At 41.4% G+C, this 23,995-nt stretch overlaps 1 protein-coding gene across 2 annotated transcripts in view; it reads left to right on the top strand.

Moving 5' to 3' along the window:
- The window catches only part of itga9 (integrin, alpha 9), a 340,968-nt gene that overhangs the window by 191,545 nt on the left and 125,428 nt on the right, over positions 1–23,995 (top strand). For both annotated transcript variants that reach the window (XR_003718143.2, XM_028817449.2), the window contains exon 17: positions 8,312–8,388. Coding sequence is in view for 1 of the 2 variants with exons in the window: in XM_028817449.2 (XP_028673282.1) it covers positions 8,312–8,388 (77 nt within the window). In the remaining variant the exon portion in view is untranslated. The remainder of the gene's footprint in view (positions 1–8,311; positions 8,389–23,995) is intronic.

Here is a 23,995-nt window from a genome sequence, read left to right as displayed (position 1 = left end):
ACCTTCAGGGGGTCCACGGTGCATCCTATAACTGCACTTGCCTTTTTAATTAGCTTGTTTATTCGGTGACCCTCTCTTGAAGTGATGTTACCAGCCCAGCACACCACAGCGTAGAGAATCACACTCACCATTACAGAGTTGTAGAAGATGTGAAGGATGTCACTTCCCACATTAAAGGAACACAGTCTCAGAAGAAAAAAGACCCCGCTGTTTACTTCCTTATATAGTTCCTCTGTGTTCTGAGACCAGTCAAACCTGTCATTAATGTGGACAACCAAGGACATGAAGGATTGGACCACCTCTACTTCCAATCCCTGACCAGACATAGAGGCTCTTTGGTACGGTGAAAGTCAATTATCAGTTCATTGGTTTTGCTGATGTTAAGATGCAGACAATTCTCTTTGCACCAAGAAACATACATCTTCATCTGACTCTTGTACTCTGTCTTATCCTCCTTATCAATACACCCCAGAGGTGCAGAAGTATCTAAGAATTTCTGCAATGACATGACCTGCTGTTATCTTTATAGTCTGAGGTGTACAGAGTGAAGAGAAAAGAAGGCAGGACTGATCCTTGTGGTGCTCCAGTGTTGCTCACATCCACATCAGAAACACAGTCCTAGGGTCTCACAAACTGTGATCTGCCCGATAGATAGTCCATTATTCAGGACACCATAAGCTCATCCACCTGGGTATCCCCAAGCTTACATCTTAACTAGGATGGCTGGATGGTATTGAAGGCACTGGAGAAATTAAAAAACATAATCCTCACAGTGCTGCCAGCTTTGTCCAGGTGAGAATAAGCCTTGTAGCATCTTTCAAAAGATACCATAGAGTTGTTATGTCATGTGGGCTAAAGGATGGACCACGAAAGAAAAGAGAGCCAGAAACAAAGTAACAGTCATAACTGAAAGGCAAGAGATCAAAGAGACACAACCTGAAACATAGTCTGTAGTCCCATAGTCCATGAGCCCCCAAATGGAAAAGAGAAAAGAGAACTATAAAGACTCAAACAAATTTAGATTTTAGTTTCTTTTTTTGAGATATCCACAAACTCTGACACTTAGGTGACCCCAGGAAATGAACTTTATACCCTATAATGCCTGACATAATTTCATTTGTGATGCTAGCAACCAGTAAACAAAACTACGCAAAGCAGCGACTCCCAAACAAAACAATGTGGCATCATGGGAGAACACAATTAAATATATAAACATACTAAAACAACCCCAGTTTAAAAAACTAAAGTCAGTAATGGCTCCAGCAACCTCGAAAACATATACAGATAAATAATTCCTGTAAAAAAATGATAGAATATCAATGAAAAATAACTAATTATGAGAGGAGTGCACCATACTTTTTAAAAGTATTCCACATCCAAAATACATGTATGACTCCTCAAATAGTTTGCCCACTCTTACACAGCTAATTGTTCCTAATAAATTAAAGATTCAACTATGTGAGTGAGGTTACATCAACACTACAATGTTTTCATTTAAAAATAGCATCTCCATCCATACTAAAACAACCAAAAACACATATGATGTGGATGTTCACCTACACTTAGCGTGCGCACATTGGCAGCAAAAATATCCTTGATGGGATGGTAATGCTGCAAATCACAGGATTTATCACAAAACTGTCATGCCCATTAAATTATTTGGCTTTTGAGCATGTATGCAGCTTTCAAACTGTACAAAACACAATTTAGTTGCACACAGGTAAGCAACACATCAAACACCATGCAAAACAACTCTTCTGTGTCTGCCATGTTGGAATATGTTTTTCTTCCATTAAAGGGCGACCTATCAGGTAATGAGAAATTATAATGAGCAGCATCCAATCAGGATTGGGCCACGTAATAAACATGAACCAATCAGAGTGCAATTAGAATCTCTGTTTTCACCTATCCAGACTACAACGCTGATGCTGTGTTTTCAGAATTGCACAGCTCTGGAGAGTATTTTCAAAAATATTTGATTTTAGGTGTTTAAAATGCAATAGTAGTGTGGACAAAAGGGGACAATGGAGACTAATGTCTGTGTTTTTAAAAGAAAACGTGGCAGTTTGGACAGGGCCTAAGTCGCTATGCCAATACCTAAGATTAGTTTTTCTGAAGAAGGTTAAGGAGTTGTAATGTCATACAGCTGCTGTCTTTATACTGTATATTAGTGACACTAATGCCTTCTGGGCCAGTTTAAAGATGGCAGTTAATCTTACGAGGTGAGACACAAACATAACCGAACTGGGTTCTATTCAATAAGGGCGCGCACAAAAAGGCGACCTTCAAAAGGGCGACCTCAATTGGGCGTGGAGAATAAAAGCGCACATAAATAAAAGCAATCTTCAAAGGAGCGACCTCAATTGAGCGCCGAATAAAGGCGCACGTAAATAAAGGCGAGCTTCAAAAGGACGACCTCAATTGAGCGCCGAATAAATGCGCGCGCAAATAAAGGAGCGCTTCAAAAGGATGACCTTCGGAGCGAATTAAATTAATTGTCCTTGATTATGCTAATAGACCGCATCTCGAATATCTTCGTGGCATTGCACATAATCTACAGCTTCAAGTGTAACTTGCTTTCACCTTTTTATACATTCAGTCATTGCCTTCATCTAATTTTCTGTAATTTTGAAAACAAGGAAATATAGAGAGCTTTAGAAATAGTTCGTTAGTAGTAGTTCGTTAGAAGTTCATGCATTAATTAATTGGATGTTTTAATATTCTTGCTTTCACCTTTTTATACGTTCAATCATTGCCTTTATCTAATAAATTTTCTGTAATTTTGTTGCGTTTGCCTTTATTCGCTGCGCCCAATTGACGTCATCCTTTTGAAGCACTCCTTTATTTATGCGTGCAGTTATTCGGCACTCAATTGAGGTTGTCCTTTTGAAGCTTGCCTTTATTTACGCGCGCCTTTATTCGGCGCTCAATTGAGGTCGCCCTTTTGAAGATCGCTTTTATTTATGTGCGGTTTTATTCGCCGCGCCCAATTGAGGTCGCCCTTTTGAAGGTCGCCTTTATGTGCGCGCCCTTATTGACGGATACCACCGAACTGGGCTTGGGGCTATCCTGGAAAACCGTCTAGAGGTCGGCTGGACGTGAATCATGGAACTATATCCCTCCTACACGCCCTCTCAAACTGCCGACCAGCTAGGTATGTCCTGCGAATAGCCCAGTCGATATTTGTACAACAATCGCTACATGAGCTGCCATGACAGTGTCGGGTGAAAAAAGCAAACAGTGAGACAAGATAAGACAATGCTCCCGTGCACTATACTTTTCCTGTAAAGCAGTTTTGACTGACAAAAACATTCCTGTCCTTGATCATCCTCCCTATTTACCCGATTTAAGCTCCCTGTGATTTTTACTTGTTCCTGAAAATCAAAAGTGACCTGAAGGGAACACATTTTTCTTCAATGGATGAAGTGAAGACAGAAATGGCAAGCCTGTTGAAGAGCCTCAAGCAAGAACACTTCCAGCAATGTTTCATTCAATAGATACGTATGGAGCAGTGTAGAGATAGAGAGGAGGAGTATATAGGAGGTGACAATGTTTAGAATGCTGTAATTCATCAATAAATATATATTTTCTTTACCAATCCAGTTATTTTTGTGTCTGACCTCATATACTGTACATGTCTTTTGGGCCTAGGAAATAACTGCAGTACTGTACACAGAATAAAACCTTGCGGCAAATGTATAAATTCTATACAAACATACAAGCCAGGCATTGAACTTGGAACCCTACATCTGAAAGTCAGTGATGCCAATTACTTCACTACTAATTCATAAATATGCAGGATATAATATATTATTGTACAAAATTACAGTCTGGCCTTCCCGGCATATTACAGTGCAGGGAATCCATTCATTGAATGCTTGCATTGACACAGGATTCTTTCTTAATAGACCATTTCAAAAGTACTTCTACTATCTAAAATCTGTTCAGATGAATGGATAGCTAATTAGAGGAATAAAGAACATGAGGAGCCTTTGGTGGAACGTGACCCCAAGTCAATACTCACATTAAAAACACAATGGCCCCTCAGGGAGGTGAAAAACAGATGCCTCGGGGGAGAAGGACTTTGGCTAACAGGATTGTTGTCTGTGCGCTGAATTCACATATCGTAAAACCCCAGGAGGCCAGTGCAGATATTTGTCCCCTGGGACTTGGAGCTAATTAAATGACCTTTTCCTGTCATTTTCCCGTTCTCTCCAGCAGCCTGAAAGAGCAGATCACTCATTTGCAGTTGAAATGGCCCGCCTGCTCACTCGTTTCCTGCCAGGCTTTTCTTTTGTTAGGCTGGTGTTTTAAAAGTTAAATGATTTCCATCCTTCAAATGTGCTATAATAACAGGAAAAAAACAAACAGTGAGATGAAGTGAACAGACTTTGCAATGTGAGAGGGTGTAAGTGTGACTGTTTACCTCAGATACCGCAGGAGCCTTTGGACATTATCTTAGGTGCTTGACCTCCTTTCTATGTTACATCATCACTCTTCGCAATCAGAGGAGTCATGGAGTAACACATGATGAAAAACTGCATATCTTTTTATTCGGATCACTTCTGGTTTCTGTTCCTCCATATCACCAGGACTCACTTTCACAGAGGTTTGCTTTCACCACATCTGATGATCCAGCATGATTTAAAAATGCCATTTCTTAAGCACCCTTCACATAAACCAGTCATGTGTCTTAGTGGATACGATATTGGATAATAAAACACAAAATGCAAATTCAGTTACGGTCAGCACTGCCTCGCTCTGTGACACTGACTGAGCCACTGTAAATGCCAGTGCCGACATTGTAAGAATACGGAGAGCACCTATGGGTGGTGAGCACTGTGAGCAAGGTGCTTTATGGAGTCCCGAATGTCCTTCATGACACTTCCACTATTCATTTTACTTAAAGGAGGAATGGATGATCACAGAGAGAGTCGGCTGAACCAGTCCCCAGCACCACTATGGAATGGCATGAATTATAGCAAAAGAAGAATACCAGGTGTTAGCAATCAGCCCCGAGCATTTTGTGGTTCATGAGCGCAACCCCTATGGTCGCCTCATTATGGGATGTGAAAGCCAAACTCAGAGCCGCTGTCATTTGTGAATGGGTGTGTTAGTGTGTGTATATCAGAGTAGCAACATGTGGGTATATGCGTGTATACAGTGCTTATAAATAAGTATTTAGCCCCTAGGCCTGACCTCATGTTAACTTTATTATTTTGCATTGTAATGTTTTAGAAATAGACGGATGGAAGTAATATAAGTGTTTATTATGCCTGCTGTGACTTGACACACTATATGACATAATAACAGTTTGTTCAGTTACACTTTATATACTCCATACTGTTTCTAGCTTTTCTGAGTCCTTAAGCAGTATTCTTATTTTTTGTGCTGAAACACAATTCTTTTGGTGTTGCTTCTCCATCGACTGCAAGGCCAAGAATGGTCTCTTAACTTCCCTACTTCCAGAAATGACTCTGTATATATAGTGCCTTTTAAAAAACATTCACCCCTTTGGAAATGTTCACATTTTATTGTAATATGAGATTTAATTCCAATGTGTTTGATTTGTCTTTTCTGACATCAGTGAACAGAAAAAGATGCTTTTATGTCAAAGTAAAACCAGATCACTGCAAAGTGGTCTAAATTAATTACAAATATAAACACAAAATGTCTGATCGTATATCACCCTCTGTAATATGACACCCCTAAATCATCACTGGTACAGCCAATTGGTCTTAGAAGTCATCGAATTAGTTTAATGGAGATTACCTGTCTGAGGTTTCGATTGATTGTAGTAGAAATCTTCCTAATCTGGAAGGTCCACCCTGTGGTGAGTCAGTAAGGTGCCCTAAAGCCGATGTCACATTAGGCTTCTTCTAGCCGCAGTTGCTGATCTTGTTGCCAGACCATATCAGTTTAAATGACTTAAAATTGCTGCTCATGTCTACTTTACCGACTGAGTGCCAGCACAGTCATGCCCGCCCCTTTTTATGACAGCCAATAGTATGCTGCCTCATGGAGTTGGCGCTATACGAAGGGTTAACAGGTTCAGTCTCCGCTTTTTTTTCTTTTTTCCATTCTGATTTAATACATAAAACATGAGACATCAGGAAAATGAGCTTCTCTTCAGTTTGCAAGGTTCCTTGTCAGCATTCATTTTGTCATTTTTGTCATGCACATACTGTTCGCTCCTACGACTAAGACAAATTAAAAATATTTGATTTTGTCAGAGTGAGTCAGAGACTAGTTCGTCTTAGTCGTTATACATGTTGCATTAAGCAATCGGCTTCATGGGAGCGCGGCGCCAACTGCTCCCAACTCACTAAGATTATGTAAATGAAGGCTACAACTGAAAACTGATGGAAAAGTCACAGACTGTGGCATAGTCTTAGATAACACAATGAAGACTAAAGAACTCCCCAAGTAATTCTGTGAAAAGATGACTGAAAAACGCAAGTTAGGGGTTAGGATACAAGAAAATATCCAAGTCACTGAATATCCCTTAGAATTTAATTAAATCATTCATTATGAAAAAGACAGAGTATGGCGGAGCTGTAAATCTGCTTAGATGAGGTTGTCCATAAACACTGAGTAATTGTGCAAGAAGAAGACTGGTGAGGGATGCCAGCAAGAGACCAGTGAGAACTCTGAAGGTGTTAACATGCTACAGTGACTGAGACTGGGGAGACTGTACAGACAGTGACTGTTGACTGGGTGGCCCAGTATTGCCAGTAGGTACAAGGGAGATTCTGAAGTTAGCTGAAAAAGTTTCTATGGTCTGATGAGACCAAAATTGAGCTACTTGGCCATCAGACTAAATTCTATGCTTAGCATAAGCACATTATCAAAAACACCACACCTACACCGTGAAGTATGGTGGTGGCACCATCATACCTTGGAGAGACTTCTCAGTAGCATGTGTGAGATTTGCCCGGACACCACCAGTCGGAAACCACATCTTTATAAAATGCTCATGTTTATTAAGCATTAACAGACAGTCCTCCACAACACACAGTACTCAGAAACACCAAATCACCCCTGAATTCGACTCTCTCAATGTCTTTGGCCACCTTTCCTCTCCTCCTGGGAGCTTCGTCCTACTCCCACTCTTGACTCTGGCTCCCCGATTGTCTGAAGGCGCCGCCTTTTATTCCCGCCTGGATGTGCTCTAGGTGGCTGGCGACGACCTTCCGGCAGCACTTCCTGGTGTGGTGGAAGTGCTGCCCTTTCACCGGAAGCACTCCGGGCGTCTCTGGCAGGTTCATGCGCCATCTTGCCTGGTGTGGCGGAAGTGACCATTCTCCGGGTCCCACGAGGCTTTAGGTGCCCCCTGGCGGTTGCCACGGGTCCCAACAAGGTAAATCCTTTTCCCTCTTTTCCCGTAGTCCTTTTATAGTCCGGGGCGGTTGCCCTCTTGTGTCCCGGAAGCTTTTAATGTCCACTTCCGGTCTTTCCAGGCATCCCGGCCAGGTAAGGACCCCAGCAATCTGCCACACAGGCTTTGAAAGGCTTGTGATGGTAGAAAGTAAAATGAATGCAACAAAATAAAAGGAAATCCAAAAGGAAAACCCAAATCAATCTGCAAGAAACGTACATTTTGGGTGAGGATTTGTTTTCCAGCAAGACAACAACCCCAAACATATAAAGTGAAATCTAAACAGGAATGACTTAACAATAAGGTTAAGTCATGGAGTGGCAGAGTCAGAGTCCACTTCCCAATGTAATTGAGAATTTGTGCCTGGACGTGAAAATGCCTTTTAATCCCCATACAACCTGACAGAGCTTGGGCAGTTTTGGAAAGAAGAATGGGAAGAAATGAATTTATCTGTTATCCAACGAAGGCTATTTGAGTTTGGGACAATCACTGCTAAAACTGCCCTTTCCTCTCACTGGAAATCTTCTGTTTCCTTTTCTGTTTCTGTCTGCATGTCTTCCTTCTTTATCTTTTCCTTTTGGAGTTGTCAGCGGTGAGAATCAATGGAGCATTTGGCTCTTATGTTGTACAGGATGCCCCTTGGTCCTGGCCCTAACCCTAATCCTTACCTCTTCTTCTTTCTAATGGGGTCAATGCTGTGATGTTCCCTCACTTGCTGGTCCTCATGGGCTCCTTTATTGTTTTGCTGTCGCTCTCAATTTTAACGGTTAATGCTTGAGTTGTATTACAGGGTGGTAGGGTAGGGTCCATTACTGGCTGAATGTTTAAGACTTTTCCACTTTGCTGCTTTGTCTGTCTCCCTGTCAGCTCTCCTACTGAGTGGACTCAGTAGTTTTGTTTTTCATTAATTGCACATCTTTACAACTCTTACAGACGGTGTTTGAAAGGAACTGCCTCTCCGATGACTGTGCAGCTGATCTGAGGCTACACGGACAACTGCTGCTGTCTGGGTAAGTACAGGCGTTTCAGATCTGCCAGGGAGTGAGACAGGGCACAGAGGATAGTTATGGTGGGGAAGAGGTGCACAGTGAGCAGGAGATGTTTAAAATGGCCTCTGACCTCAGTGAGCTTCATTTTGCTTTTAATTAAAAGCACAAAGGCACATACATATTGGGAAACTGCAACATATGCCGAAATGCTGAAGTTATTGCTATTTTTCTGAAGTGGTGGCTCTGATTTGTGAATAGCACTAAATAAATAAAACTTGTTATTAAAAAATCATTTTGCAATAAATAGTATAAAAATGTTGTGAAAGACCCCATAAATAGTGATCAAATAATGCTGAAACCTCTATTGGAGAAGTCTAGGCAGAAAAAATAGCAATCCCATATACTAATGAGAAAAACTACAAAAGAAGAAGAAGTAGAAGAAGAAAAAGAAGGAGAAGAAGAAGAAGAAGAAGAAGGAGAAGAAGGAGAAGCAGAAGAAGCTATACAAAGAGCTTTAAATAAGTCTGTAATACTTGTGAAGGGCAATCATTAAATCCTTAAATAGTTGATTGTGAGAGGTTTATGTTTCACGGATCTAGCATTCTGAGTTCAATTTCCATGCCATCATTATCTGTATGGAGCTTGTATATTCTCCCTGTGTCTCTATAGATTTTCCTGTAGATATTCCAGTTTTCCTCCCACATTTCCAGAGATGTTCAGGTTAGTTTAATTGGCCTCAATGCGAGTGTAAGTGTGATCAAACCCATTGATGGACTGGTGCCTTGTACCCTGTGGTACCAGGAAAGTCTTCAGTCCACACCGACCTGAATTAGATTAAGCAGGTTTGAGAATGTTATGTTGGTTTATTGTTGCAAGGCTGACACATTCATGCAGCGGTTTGCTTCGCAGCCTCATTGCTTCAGGTCCTAGGCTTGAATCTTGGCCTAGTCATTTTGTGTACAGGGCTTTAATGCAGGTGGGGTTGATGGAAAAAAAAATTGGCCTGGTTTGAGTAAGAACTGGTTTTTGAGTGTGGTCTGAAGTAGACTGGTACCCTAACCCAGATTTTTTGTGCTTTATGAACCCAGGATAGGCTCCACTGTCACATACATACATATCCTCAAACATTTATTTGGATTAAGTTGTTTCAGATACTGGATCTATTGATGACTTCTGTGGTAAACCCCTTGGAGCGCTATGAGGCCATACTGCATAACTAGCTGAAGTAGCTGATGTTGGCCAGATATATTTGAATAATGGGTTAAGATAAGAAAGCTGATATTTATGTGGTTTTCAAATATTGACCTTTTTGTCAGTGTTGTCTGAAATGTAATTGTCTAATTTGTTAACTGCACCACTATTCCTCAACATTCAGTCATGTGAGCCCCTTGAGGGCCCCATTTCTTCTCTTCATTGGACTCCTACCTTAATTAGGCAAGCTGTTATTTTACAGTTTATATGTTTTTTATAACCATCTATAAATTACAAACTGGTTATGGTATTTTTTTACTGAGTGAAGGAGAAATTTACATGTGTTAGATGGATAAGAATTCATTTTTTCCTTTTAAATAAATATATATATATATGTATACAGTAAACTAGGGGGTTCCCCCCGCTCGCTTCGCTCGCCAGCTACTTTGCATCTCTGCTGCTCGTGTTGTGAAGAGGGGGGGCTGAACTCTTCTCCGAAACCCCCTCTTAAACGGTGATACAATGGGAAACAAATACAGTATTTTTTTACCTCTTCTTTGCTCGATCAGCTGCTGGCTTGCTGCTGCTGCCATGCTGTGTGATCTGCATCTTGCACGGCTCTTCAAACATTTAAAAGCCTGTACAGCTGCTGTCCTACTGCTTGTGTTTTTTTTCCGGCCCCGGGCATGGTTAAATATTTTGGCACAAAGTCCCGTCTCGCAAGATGTGATTTCTTGATATTTTTTAGTTTATAATTTAAAAACGGGGTAAGAATCTGAAAATCTAACAACATCACATTAAAGTTTGATAAATTCTGAAAAGAATGATGCCAAATATATATATGTAGGTTTTAAAATAAGCCTGATTTAAAGCGTGACAGAAATGTGACATTAAAAACGTCACCGTTGCACTTTTAGGCTTAGGATTATATATATATATATATATAGTAGATATATATAGTAATGAAAACAAAAACAAAGAGAAAAGGTTTAGGGATCCACTCCATATATTTTAAGGATTTGGTAAGGCAAAGAGCTGTATGATACAGTAGTCGACCGAGACGGACTCACCAAAGGGGACTGACTGCACAGCAAAGGTGGTATGCTTTTATAGCTGAAGTAAAGGAAGAGGCGGGTCATCTGATAAAAAAGCAGAAATGAGGTCAACAAAGGGTGTGGTCTGAAGACAGAAGAGGTAGAGGACTGGATGTTACTGCTCCTGTAAATATGGGAGAAGAGGCATTAGTTCACCAGATTACCCCCTATACCTGTGCTTCAGCATTAGCCAGATCCCCCTGCTGCCTCCATTTTGCGTGTGTGTAGTATACATCTATATATATATATATATATATATATATATACTAGCAAAATACCCGCGCTTCGCTATCTACATATATATACATATACACATCCACATATATATACATATATATATATATATATATATATATATATATACACATATCAACATATATATACACACATACATGTATATATATGTGTGTGTGTGTATGTATATGTGTGTGTTTATGTATGTGTGTATATATATGTTGATGTGTATATATATATATATATATATATATATATATATATATATATATATATATATATATATATATATATATATGTATATATATATATATATATATATATATATATATATATATATATATATATATGTATATATATGTGGATGTGTATATGTATATATATATGTAGATATGTGTATATGTAGATATGTATATATATGTATATGTATATATATGTTTATGTATATATATGTTTATGTGTGTGTATATTATATATATATATATATATATATATATATATATATAAAAGACAGCAACACTTATAACAATGACAACACAATTACATTGACAATCATGTTACGTTATTTTTAAAATGTTTCCTTTTTTTTTCATAACCTCTTTAACACACTACTTCTTTGCTGCGAAGAGCGGGTATTTTGCAAGTATATATATATATATACATACATATACACACATACATGCAGTTTCAATAACATAGAAAGCAATATAAACAACATTAACATCATTATCATATGAGAATATGAAGTAATATATAAGAAGCTCATTTCATATAAATATAAATTATTAAACAGTAAAATCTTCTTCTGTAATTTGCTACCGTGGCTATTTGTTTGTCTGTCCAGGATTTTAAATCACCTGTAGCTCGCAAACCGTTTCACCTATTGACTTGAAATCTGGTACACATATAGTACGTCCCGTCTACTATCCACTTTATGGGTGATGATTGTATTACTCTTTTTATCTTTATTTTATTTTATTGTAGAATCAACTCCTATCTGCGCACACCAGGGCGGCCGTGGGCGGATGCGTATGGTGTATTCACTCCACGTTATCGTGCATTGCGCTGTCACTGGTATTTTGATAAAAGAATTTGAACAACATATAAGAAGCGTATAAATTATTAAAGAGTAAAACATTAACATTTAAGAAGTAAAGTTACATTAAGTACTACTGCAGAGCCTTCGGGTATACCTCATTTTTTGTTTGCCCATTACATGCTTAAATGTATACATTTTTTGGTGCACCTACCCGAGAACACGCGACATATAACCGAGCGTGGGAGAAGCATGGATTTTAAACACGCGTTGAGTTCATCTGCTGGTCTCCCTCGTGGAATAACTGGTAATGTTTGACTAAAATCTACAGCGAGTAAAACGACATTACCTCCTATTTTTTTTTTTTACGATCTCTGAGATCTTGCTTTTTTCGGTTCAAGGCTTCATAAGCTCTTTTATGTTGTATGGTGTACTTATCCCAAACCATCATCTTTGAATGTTGCAAGACTTTCGCCTTGTATGTAGATCGGGGTAATTACATTCATTGCATTCCTAGTCTGAATCACAATCTGATTGTATGGGTGGTTACCTGGCACTGTAGGGTTGCCACCCGTACTTTAAAATACGGAATCGTCCCGCATTTGAGAATGAAATTGCGCGTCCCGTTTTGAATCAATATGGGACGGGATTTGTCCCGTATTTTTTTTATCATTTTTTTTAAAGCAGCGTCTCATGCAAATCATCCCACACGCATTGTATGAAGATGCCTCCTTTCCTACTTTTGATTGGGTAATACTTGATGTCATCGTTAGTTTGATTGGTCTTTTTAACTGTCCAGTGAGGAGGGCGGGTCTTTTAAGTAGAGTCTGCAAACTGTTGGCACTGAGATGTGGCACCCGCTGCAGTATGCGTCCCTTATTTTTTTGTATTAAAAGTGGTAACCCTACCTGGCAGGTAACACTGATGTTTGGTCATGAAGTCGTCTAAAATCCGCCACGTGCCCTCTTTTAATTGCGAGAAGCAGATATATATAGCCAAATTCTCGCGCTTCGTTGCGGCGAAGTACTGCTTTTAATTTTTTAAGAAGAAAAGAAAACCTTTTTAAACGGATCGAAAATATACCAATTACAATTTGTTAAGGATCTGTTTTTTTGTGAACCTCGCTTTTCACAGCTGTCGCGCTACGGCGTGTGTTTCGTTTATTTGACAGTATGTAGATCGTGGTAAATACATTCATGGCATTTGTTTTCTGAATCACAATCTGACTGTATGGGTGGTTACCTGCCAGGTTACGCTTGTGGTTGGTCAGGAAGTCGCCTTACATCCGCCACGTGCCCTCTTTCTGTTCCCAGAAGCTGATCATAGAATGGTTTTAATAGTTTACTTTCAAATAATGCAAAGAGTATGCGACACGTGTTTCTCCCTAATTCTGGGCTCATCAGGCATACACACTCACTGCATCCCCTCTCGGGAATCGAATCTCTATCGTCAGCGCCAGAGTTGAAGCCCCTAACGTTGCGGTCAGCAAGTCGGCTAACATCCGCCATGTGCCGTCTTTCAGTTGCGAGAAGCAGATCATAGAATGGTTGAAACTGTTGCCCCTAACGTTGCGCCACGGCGTGTGGTTCGTTTATACCTCGTGTCTTCTCATTAAACTTTTATCTCGCGAATATGTTATTGCAATCCGCAGCGGGAGCGTTTCTATAAACTTAATTTAAACTTACGTTTTACACCGTGCTTTGTTTCCCTTATGAACATGCTTGTATGCTTCACTCGCTCCCTTCTCAATTGTTTAATAAATTTTTTGCTCTTCGCTGTTTGCGGCTCTTCCTTCATTTCTCCCTACTGCGTTCTTTTATCTCGCGAATATGTTATTGCAATCCTTAACGGGAGCATTTCAATAAACTTAATTTAAACTTACGTTTTACACGGTGCTTTGTTTCCCTTATGAAGATGCTTGTATGCTTCACTCGCTCCCTTCTCAATTGTTTAATGAATTTTTTGTTCTTCGCTGTTTGCGGCTCTTACTTCATTTCTCCCTACTGCATTCACAGTCTTTTCACATGATTACGTGGGAGGCGTGATGACGTGACACTCAACTCCGCCTCCCACGGCCATCAAGCTGCCGTCCATTACAGTATATTGTCAAAAAAGAGGTTCCAGTTATGACCATTACGCGTTGAATTTCGAAATGAAACCTGCCTAACTTTTGTAAGTAAGCTGTAAGGAATCAGCCTGCCAAATTTTAGCCTTCCACCTACACGGGAAGTTGGACAATTAGTGATGAGTGAGTGAGTCAGTCAGTCAGTCAGTGAGGGCTTTGCCTTTTATTAATTAGTATATATATATATATATATATATATACACAGTGGAACCTTGGTTCACGAACGTCTCGGCACACGTACAACTCGGTTTACGACCAAAAAGTTCGCCAAACTTTTGCCTCGGTTCACGACCAAACACTCGGTATACGAACAAGCCAGGTTCCCTTTCGGTTTGTTGATGTTCATTCTCTCCCTGTGCATTTCCTGTGCAGCGAGCGAGAGAGAGAGCGCGAGCGCACACGCACACACACACAGAGAGGCAGCGCAAGAGACAGAGGGCTGTACACACACACACAGGAACACGCGCGAGAGAGGCGTGTGCATACACACACAGGAGCGCTCTAGACAGACACACTGTGAGCTGCAAAGCAGATCGCACCTCCAGAGAATACAGACGCCCCTGGGAAAACCCCTAAGAAACATGGACAGACTACCTTCACATTCCTCCTTTCCCTTCTTGCCGGCTCTGTCGCGTAATATGCCTCTCGTGCGGTGCTCCGCCTTCTTAAAAAGCCTGCACGGGCTTCTTTCAGTTTGTTAAATTGGTTGCTTGCTTCTCCTTCTTTCTCTCTCAGACAATCTGTGCTCCTGGCGGAGCTGTCATCTCTGACTTGTCATGGAGCACGTTTAAACTGTTGAAAAGAGACAAATGTTTGTTTGCAGTGCTTTGAATAAAGTTCCTTTTTTTCTACAACCTCCTGTGTCTCGGTGCAAATCTGTGACCCAAGCGTGACAACACACACAGGCGCTCCAGGCTCGCAAAAGAGAGACGCACGCACACACAGGCGGGGGAGAGAGAGGCGCGCGCTAGAGAGACACACACAGGTGCTCCAGGCTCGCAAAAGAGAGACGCACACACACGGGGGGGGGAGAGAGGCCGCGTTCGCACACACACAGGAGCGCGCTAGAGAGAGACACACAGGCGCTCCAGGCTCGCAAAAGAGAGACGCACGCACACACACACAGAGCGATTGAGGGACGCACAAGTTAGAGAAGGCTTGTTTTTGTTTTCAGTTCTGTTTCCGGTGATCGGTTCGTAGCCTGCATTGTTGCAATGTTACTTTTCTTGGTGGTTTATTAAATTACGGATTTTTCAAATGTTCCTTTTTTCCCCTGTGCTTAAAACTCATTAAAAAAAGTGTTTTTAGCGAGAGCGGTTCCTAGCACTATAGCGCGAACTATTGCAGTGTTAGTTTTCTCTGTTGTTAAAGGTTTTGTCAGTGTTATTCAATGTTTTTACATTTAGTTTACCATTACGCTGTGCATTCTATGGTATAATTAACTATATTTGTGCTTAAAAACTAAAAAAATGTATATATTTACATACAGTTTCTACGGTCTGGAACGGATTAATTGTATTTACATACAGTCCTATGGGAGAAATTGCTTCGGTTCACGACCAACTCGGTTTGGAACGAATTATGGTCGTGAACCGAGGTTCCACTGTATATATATTTATATATACAGTGTATCCGGAAAGTATTCACAGCGCATCACTTTTTCCACATTTTCTTATGTTACAGCCTTATTCCAAAATGGATTAAATTCATTTTTTTCCTCAGAAGTCTACACACAACACCCCATAATGACAAAGTGAAAAAGTTTACTTGAGGTTTTTGCAAATTTATTAAAAATAAAATAAACTGAGAAATCACATGTACATAAGTATTCACAGCCTTTGCTCAATACTTTGTCGATGCACCTTTGGCAGCAATTACAGCCTCAAGTCTTTTTGAATATGATGCCACAAGCTTGGCACACCTATACTTGGCCAGTTTCACCCATCCCTCTTTGCAGCACCTCTCAAGCTCCATCAGGTTGGATGGGAAGCGTCGGTGCACAACCATTTTAAGATCTCTCCAGAGATGTTCAATCGGATTCAAGTCTGGGCTCTGGCTGGGCCACTCAAGGACATTCACAGAGTTGTCCTGAAGCCACTCCTTTGATATCTTGGCTGTGTGCTTAGGGTCGTTGTCCTGCTAAAAGATGAACCGTCGCCCCAGTCTGAGGTCAAGAGCGCTCTGGAGCAGGTTTTCATCCAGGATGTCTCTGTACATTTCTGCAGTCATCTTTCCCTTTATCCTGACTAGTCTCCCAGTCCCTGCCTCTGAAAAACATCCCCACAGCATGATGCTGCCACCACCATGCTTCACTGTAGGGATGGTGCCAGGTTTCCTCCAAACGTGACACCTGGCATTCACACCAAAGAGTTCAATCTTTGTCTCATCAGACCAGAAAATTTTCTTTCTCATGGTCTGAGAGTCCTTCAGGTGACTTTTGGCAAACTCCAGGTGGGCTGCCATGTGCCTTTTACTAAGGAGTGGCTTCCGTCTGGCCACTCTACCATACAGGCCTGATTGGTGGATTGCTGCAGAGGTGGTTGTCCTTCTGGAAGGTTCTCCTCTCTCCACAGAGGACCTCTGGAGCTCTGACAGAGTGACCATCGGGTTCTTGGTCACCTCCCTGACTAAGGCCCTTCTCCCCCGATCGCTCAGTTTAGATGGCCGGCCAGCTCTAGGAAGAGTCCTGGTGGTTATGAACTTCTTCCAATTACAGATGATGGAGGCCACTGTGCTCATTGGGGCCTTCAAAGCAGCAGAAATTTTTCTGTAACCTTCCCCAGATTTGTACCTTGAGACAATCCTGTCTCGGAGTTCTACAGACAATTCCTTTGACTTCATGCTTGGTTTATGCTCTGACATGAACTGTCAACTGTGGGACCTTATATAGACAGGTGTGTGCCTTTCTAAATCATGTCCAATCAACTGAATTTACCACAGGTGGACTCCAATTAAGCTGCAGAAACATCTCAAGGATGATCAGGGGAAACAGAATGACCTGAGCTCAATTTTGAGCTTCATGGCAAAGGCTGTGAATACTTATGTACATGTGCTTTCTCAATTTTTTAATTTTTAATAAATTTGCAAAAACCTCAAGTAAACTTTTTTCACGTTGTCATTATGGGGTGTTGTGTGTAGAATTCTGAGGGAAAAAATGAATTTAATCCATTTTGGAATAAGGCTGTAATATAACAAAATGTGGAAAAAGTGATGCACTGTGAATACTTTCCGGATACACTGTATATATATATATATATATATTGTCACAGATGGCTGGGGGTAGTACCCAGCCGGGATGCCCCAGGGGACCGGAGGAGGGCTTACGCCTCCCCCAGACCACGTGGGGGAGAGCGCCCTGGTGGCTTTGGGGATCACAGGAACTGAGCTTGGAAGCGGAACCCTATAGGGGCCCGTGGTCACCGCCAGGGGGCACCCCAATGCCTTTAGAGCCCTGGCCCTCAGCACTTCCACCACACCCGGAAGTGCTGGAGGGAAGCAGACCAGGGACACCCGGAGTGCTTCCAGGTGCGCAGCCGGTACTTCCGCCACACTGGGAAGTGCCGGCGGAAGATAGTCGGGAGGCCACTGGAGCACGTCCGGGTAGGGATAAAAGGGGCCGCCTCCCTCCATTCGAGGGCTGGAGTCGGGAGTGAAGGACGACAAGGTCTTGGAGGAGGAAAGGAGGCGGCCTGAAGAGTGAGGCATTTGGATAGGCCTGGACTTTGGGGGAGTTTAGGGGGTGTGCTGTACTTTTGTAAATATGGAGTATGTAAATAAACGTGTTGTGGGTGAACCAACGATGTCCGCCTGTCTGTGTCCGGGCTGAGCTATATATATAGGGCGGCACGGTGGTGCAGTGGTGCAGTGGTAGTGCTGCTGCCTCGCAGTTAGGAGACCCGGGTTCGCTTTCCGGGTCCTCCCTGCGTGGAGTTTGCATGTTCTCCTCGTGTCTGCGTGGGTTTCCTCCGGGCACTCCGGTTTCCTCCCACAGTCCAAAGACATGCAGGTTAGTTGGATTGGTGATTCTAAATTGTCCCTAGTGTGTGCTTGATGTGTGGGTGTGTTTGTGTGTGTCCTGCGGTGGGTTGGCACCCTGCCCGGGATTGGTTCCTGCCTTGTGCCCTGTGTTGGCTGGGATTGGCTCCAGCAGACCCCCGTGACCATGTATTCGGATTCAGTGGGTTGGAAAATGGATGGATGGGTGGATATATATATAAACACACACTAACTGTGCTCCCCTTTAATCTAAGTAATCATCATAGGCCTCAGTTTTAATATTTGTGATGTGGCATCCACTGGAATGACAAATGCAATGCATTTTATTTGTGTGATGTCGACAGATGCACAGAGAGTCACACAGACTCTTATCTTTTCATTAAGGTCTATCTATCTATCTATCTATCTATCTATCTATCTATCTATCTATCTATCTATCTATCTATCTATCTATCTATCTAAAATGTTCTGGTTATTTAGACAACTATTTACTAAAAAAACTCATAAGTGGGTAATAATGAAATAGCTGCTCCTTTCTGAGTCTGTTGTGCTGCTGTCTGTTCTGATCATTATTATTTGTCTGTATTCAGATACATTTAAGAAAGCAGACTCCACAGAAAAAGTGAATGAAAAAAGTAAGCATTTAAAGATACCTAAAAAAATGGTCCTGTATGTACAATGCCTTTAAAACGTATTTACTCCTTTGGAAGTTTTCACATTTTTTGTTATATAATATTTAATCACAATGGATTTAATTTATTTTTTTGACACTGATCAACAGAGAAAGACTCTTGAATGTCTAAGTAAAAAGAGATCTCCACAAAGTCAGCTAAATTAATTACAAATATAATGCACAAAATACTTGATCACTTAAGTATTTACTGGTCCCACCAATTGGTTTTAGAAGCCACATTATTAGCTCAGTAGATGTCAACTGTCTGGAGTTTCAGTTGATTGTAGTTTAAATACATCCTCTAGCTTGTGGTGAGTCAGTGTGGTGGTCTAACTTACACAATGAAGTCCAGTTAAAATAATCAATAGATTATTAGAAAATTATTAGAAAAAGTCTGATACAGCTATACATCTGCCTAGAGCAGGCCGTCCACCAAAGCTGAGTGACTGTGCAAGAAGGCGACTAGTGAGGAAGGCCACAAAGAGAGACCTGTGATAACTCTGAGTTACAAGCTACAGCTGGTCACACTGGAGACACTGTGTAGACAACAATTCTTGCTTCACCAGTCACAGGTTTATGTGAGAGGAGGAAAGGGAAAGCCACTGTTAAAAAATGCACATGACTTTTTGTCAAGAGTTTACCAGAAGGCACATGAGAAACTCTGTAGTCAGCCAAAAGAAGGTTCTATGATCTGATAAGACCAAAGTCATGCTTTTTGACCTTCAGACTAAACACCATGTTTGAACATTTCATAGTACCAGAAACACATCATTCCCACCATGAAACATGGTGGTGTCAGCATCAGGCTGTGGGGATGTCTCTCTGCAGTAGGCCCTGGGAGACTTGAGAGAGTAAAATGAATGCAGCAAAATACATAAGGAGGTAAACCTTGTTAACTCAGCCAGAAACCTGAACATTGACAGAAGATTTGTTTTCCAGAAAGTCAACAATCTCAAACATAAAACCAGTGCTACACAAGAATGACTTCAAAACGTCAATGTTAATGTCCTGGGGTGACCGAGTCAGAGTCCAGATCTCAAATTGAGAATTTGTGGCTGGATTGGAAAAATGCTGTTCACTCTTAATCTCCATTCATCCTGATAGATCTGGTGCAGTTTTGAAAAGGCGAATGGGGAAAAATGGAATCGACAAGATGTTCAAAGATGACAGAGAGACCTGTGCACACAATTACTGACTTGAAGGGGAGGAAATACTTGTGTGATCAATGATTTTTGGGTTTTATATTTGCAGTTAATTTAGATCACTTTGCAGGGATCTCTAAAGTCTTTTTCTGTTGATCAGTGTCAAAAAAATCAACTTAAATCCACTGTAATTTAACATTTTATAACAATAGGAGTGAATACTTTTACACGCACTTGTATACTAAAGCATTGCATCTTTTGTCTAGTAGGGAAAACCTTAGATTTGCATATTACATCCTACACAACTCTTAAAGACAGTACAAATGGACAGTTGTGCTGATTTTATGCATTTAAAAGTGCCGCTTTGCTCTTCTGCTTTTTTCTTTTTTACATGAGCTTGCTTTTCCTAGAGGACTTGTAAGACGTGCTGTACTTTGCTGCCGGCGCTCCACATGACGCAAGTAGCAGCCTTCTGCAAAACGTTGCGGCTTTAAAAAAAGCTTATTTTCTTTAATGGGTGTGGGCATCTCTTTTTTTTTTCTTGCCATGTCTGATTTCCATTTTCTCATCTTGTCCCAGAAAGCGGAAGCCCAGAATTTCTTTCCTTTTTTTTGTGAGCAGGCCGCCTTGTATGATCATTAATGAGCAGAAAAGTCAAGAAAATGTAATGCTGACTGTGCTGCTAAAACTTCCAAGAGTGGTAGCATATTCTCAGGTTTAGCTTTACTAGTTTATTGTCACGTAACTGCTAGAATGTTCATTTTGAAGAGAACATTTTCAACTTGGATTTAGGTGTGAGATAATTAGAGGTCAGATATCTGTGGCGTAGCGTAATGGACACTGATCCTCAAGAGAAAGGGAGAATTTTTATAGGATGAATGCTGGGAAACTTCATTTCAATTAGCCAGTAAAAGACTAATGTGTGTCTCCCATTGCATAGTAGTATTTCCTGAAAGTTTAATATAACACCTTCAAGATCAACCACATCCCCACACAGGGACCAGTTTGAATGGACAGTTAACTTAACCAGAATGTTTTTGGGCAATGTTTCTGAACCTTTATGGTGCTGCAACCCAGTTTTTCCTCTTTAAGTCTATTCACGTCCCACAAGCGGGGTGTCTTGGTGAATCGAACACATCTGTAAAACTGGGGAGAGTGGAACAATCTTTAAGGAATACGGGGATGAATATCGCCCTGTGATGTTGATCACTTAGGCTACCCACTACAACCCACTCGCGACCCAATTCCATACCCAACAACTGCAACTCACGACCCACCAGCATTAGTGGTTGTGAATCACTGTCTTTGGGGAAAGTGGGAAAATACAGGAAGAACATTTGTACTCCACATGGCCAATCGTCAAACCCGTGACACAGGACCTGTGAGGAGGTAACACTTCCCACTTCACCATCATGCTAACCTTTCAAATCATTCCTTAGGTATTTATTGTTATACTTCTGACTACTTAATTGGCTCACACAGGGGTGCAGTTTTTTTGTTTTCATTTGATATAGCTTGTTAATCCCTAAGGGGAAATTGTATTTTTGAATGTCCTTCAGAGGTCAGAACATGGGATCAGTCATTGTACGGCACCCCTGGAATAACTTTCAGGTTAAGGTTCTTGCTCAAGGGTGGCACGGTGGTGCAGTGGTAGCGCTGCTGCCTCGCAGTTAAGAGACCTGGGTTCGCTTCCTGGGTCCTCCCTGCGTGGAGTTTGCATGTTCTCTCTGTGTCTGCATGGGTTTCCTCCCACAGTCCAAAGACATGCAGGTTAGGTGCATTGGCGATCCTAAATTTTCCCTAGTGTATGTGTGTGCCCTGCGGTGGGCTGACGCCCTGCCCGGGGTTTGTTCCTGCCTTGTGCCCTGTGCTGGCTGGGATTGGCTCCAGCAGACCCCCGTGACCCTGTGTTAAGATATAACGGGTTGGACGATGGACGATGAGCCTTGCTCAGGGGCCCAATGAAGTTGGATTCCTTCTGGCAGCAATGGGATTTTGATATGATCCAGATACCAGTCAGATCCTTAGCCACAGAGCCACCACACTGCACCAAACAAAAAATTTGGAAAAAAAAAGAAAAATTTGAACCCACACTCTAGTTGTTTTTTTGTCTGGCGCTATAGCCTCTGACCGCTAAAGGGCAACTTCTAACTCACTAGAAAATGTATCATTCAGTAGTAACTCACAAGACAATGACTAGGGATTTACTACGTATTAACAACATGCTAAAGGCGGCTGATTTACAGTGCAGTAGTAACTTGTTGGACTGTAAGGATTACTACGGACTAGGACTAAGGATTTACTACGGAGTAATAACTCAACTGGCAGACCCTTATTGAGTAGAGACTAATGATTAAAGGGAAGCAGGGAATTTACTGTGCAGTAGTAATTTGCTGGATAAACAATGAAGATTAACTAAGCAGTAGGAACTCTGAGACTCAGAATTTACAGGACGTACCATCCCAGTGATTTGTTAGGTGGTAGTAACTCTTTGGATCGAGACCAAGAGTTAATAAATGACTTGCAGGATATTTGTAAATCATTAAATATACTAGTTAAATAGTTGATAATAGCTCAATGGAGAAATAGTACTAATTTCCTGAGAATGAATAACTCATTGGACTGAGACAGAATCCCAATTAGTGTACAATAGCAATGTTTTTAAGCAAATATTTGAATCAATCTATTTTATATGTATGTGTGTGAGAGAGAGAAATTGTTCTTCAGTTCCGACATATTCTTTACAGCTTCTCACTGTCAGGAATGTGCACTTGGAGATGGGGCTGGGATTAGTTTTGGTTTAGGCAGGGGTGCAATAAGCTCTTTTGATGGGAGTATGCAAGATTTGTTTTTTGACCCCGTACAGTTGTACATATCGAGTCCATTATGACCTCATCTGCTTGTATAACTGTCTGGTTTGGGGCTGCCTCTGTTCAGGCTAAGGCCAATCTGCAACACATCATCAGAACCTGTGAAAAAATCGTAAGCCGTGACTTACCTCACATTCAAGTCCTATGTGAGTCCAGGGTAAGGAAGCAGGCCGCAAAGATCATTGCTGATCTGACTTACCCAGGACATCACCTGTTCCAAAGACTTCCCTCTGGCAAACGTGTTTGTGTAGTGAAAGCTAAAACAACGTGTCACCTGAAATGTTTCTTTCCACAGGCAGTTATTCTCACTAATCAGGCCTGAGCTTCTACTCAGTATTTATGTATACCTTGTGACACTAGAGGGCGCTGTCGCTCCTCAAACCATGCAGACAAACGTCCAAGACACCAAGTAAAAGCACCAAGAATTCTTTTAATTATTTCTTTTCCCAATATTGTGCTCCAAAGCACCACAATCACCCAATAAATAATAAATCAATACTGCAATCCAATAAATCAATCCTTCTCTTCCAGCAGCTCTGTCACACTCCCTCCCAACTCCGGCTCTCCTTGCTCGGTCTCCCATAGTCCTTTATATAGTCCTTCTGTCCATGTGATTCCTTAGCACTTCAGATGGAGACTTGTATTTTTTCTTCAGCCCAGAAGTACTTCTGTTCTTCCGTCCCCATGACTTGGGAGTGCTTCCGGGCTATAGGGAAAATACCGTGCGTCGCACGATGGCACCCACGGCATCCAGCAGGGCTGTGAAGCTGAACTCCATCTCTCATGGTGCCCTGAGGGAATCCGGGGCACTTCCATGCTGCAGGAAAGACGCCATCTAGCGCCTTGGATGTGTCGGCAAGGTTGAGCTGCTGGCCATCCATCACAATCTGCACTTTAGACTACCTGGACATTTTAAATTCTACCTTATCACTTATATTTTTTGTTTTTCTCTTTGATGCTTCTTCATCTTTTATCATTTTATGTTCTTTTTACATTTATCTTTTGTATTATGTGCTGTCCTTGTACAGTATGTTGCACCAATACTATCAAGACAAATTCCCAGTACACATTAGTGTACCTGGCCAATGAAGTGAATTCTGATTCTGACTTCAGTCAAAGGTGTACTTATGGCCATCAGCCTTGAAGACCAAGCAATGTATTTGAGTCCACCATGACCACTGCCCCTTGAAGACAGAGTGATGATGTCCTTTAGTCTGCCATGAGTGGCGGGTTAGGTGTTGCCCCCTGAAGACAGAGAAGTATATTT

Source organism: Erpetoichthys calabaricus, chromosome 13 (assembly GCF_900747795.2).
Source record: "Erpetoichthys calabaricus chromosome 13, fErpCal1.3, whole genome shotgun sequence".
Classification (NCBI taxonomy): Eukaryota; Metazoa; Chordata; class Cladistia; order Polypteriformes; family Polypteridae; genus Erpetoichthys; species Erpetoichthys calabaricus.
This window is presented reverse-complemented; position numbering and strand designations above follow the sequence as displayed.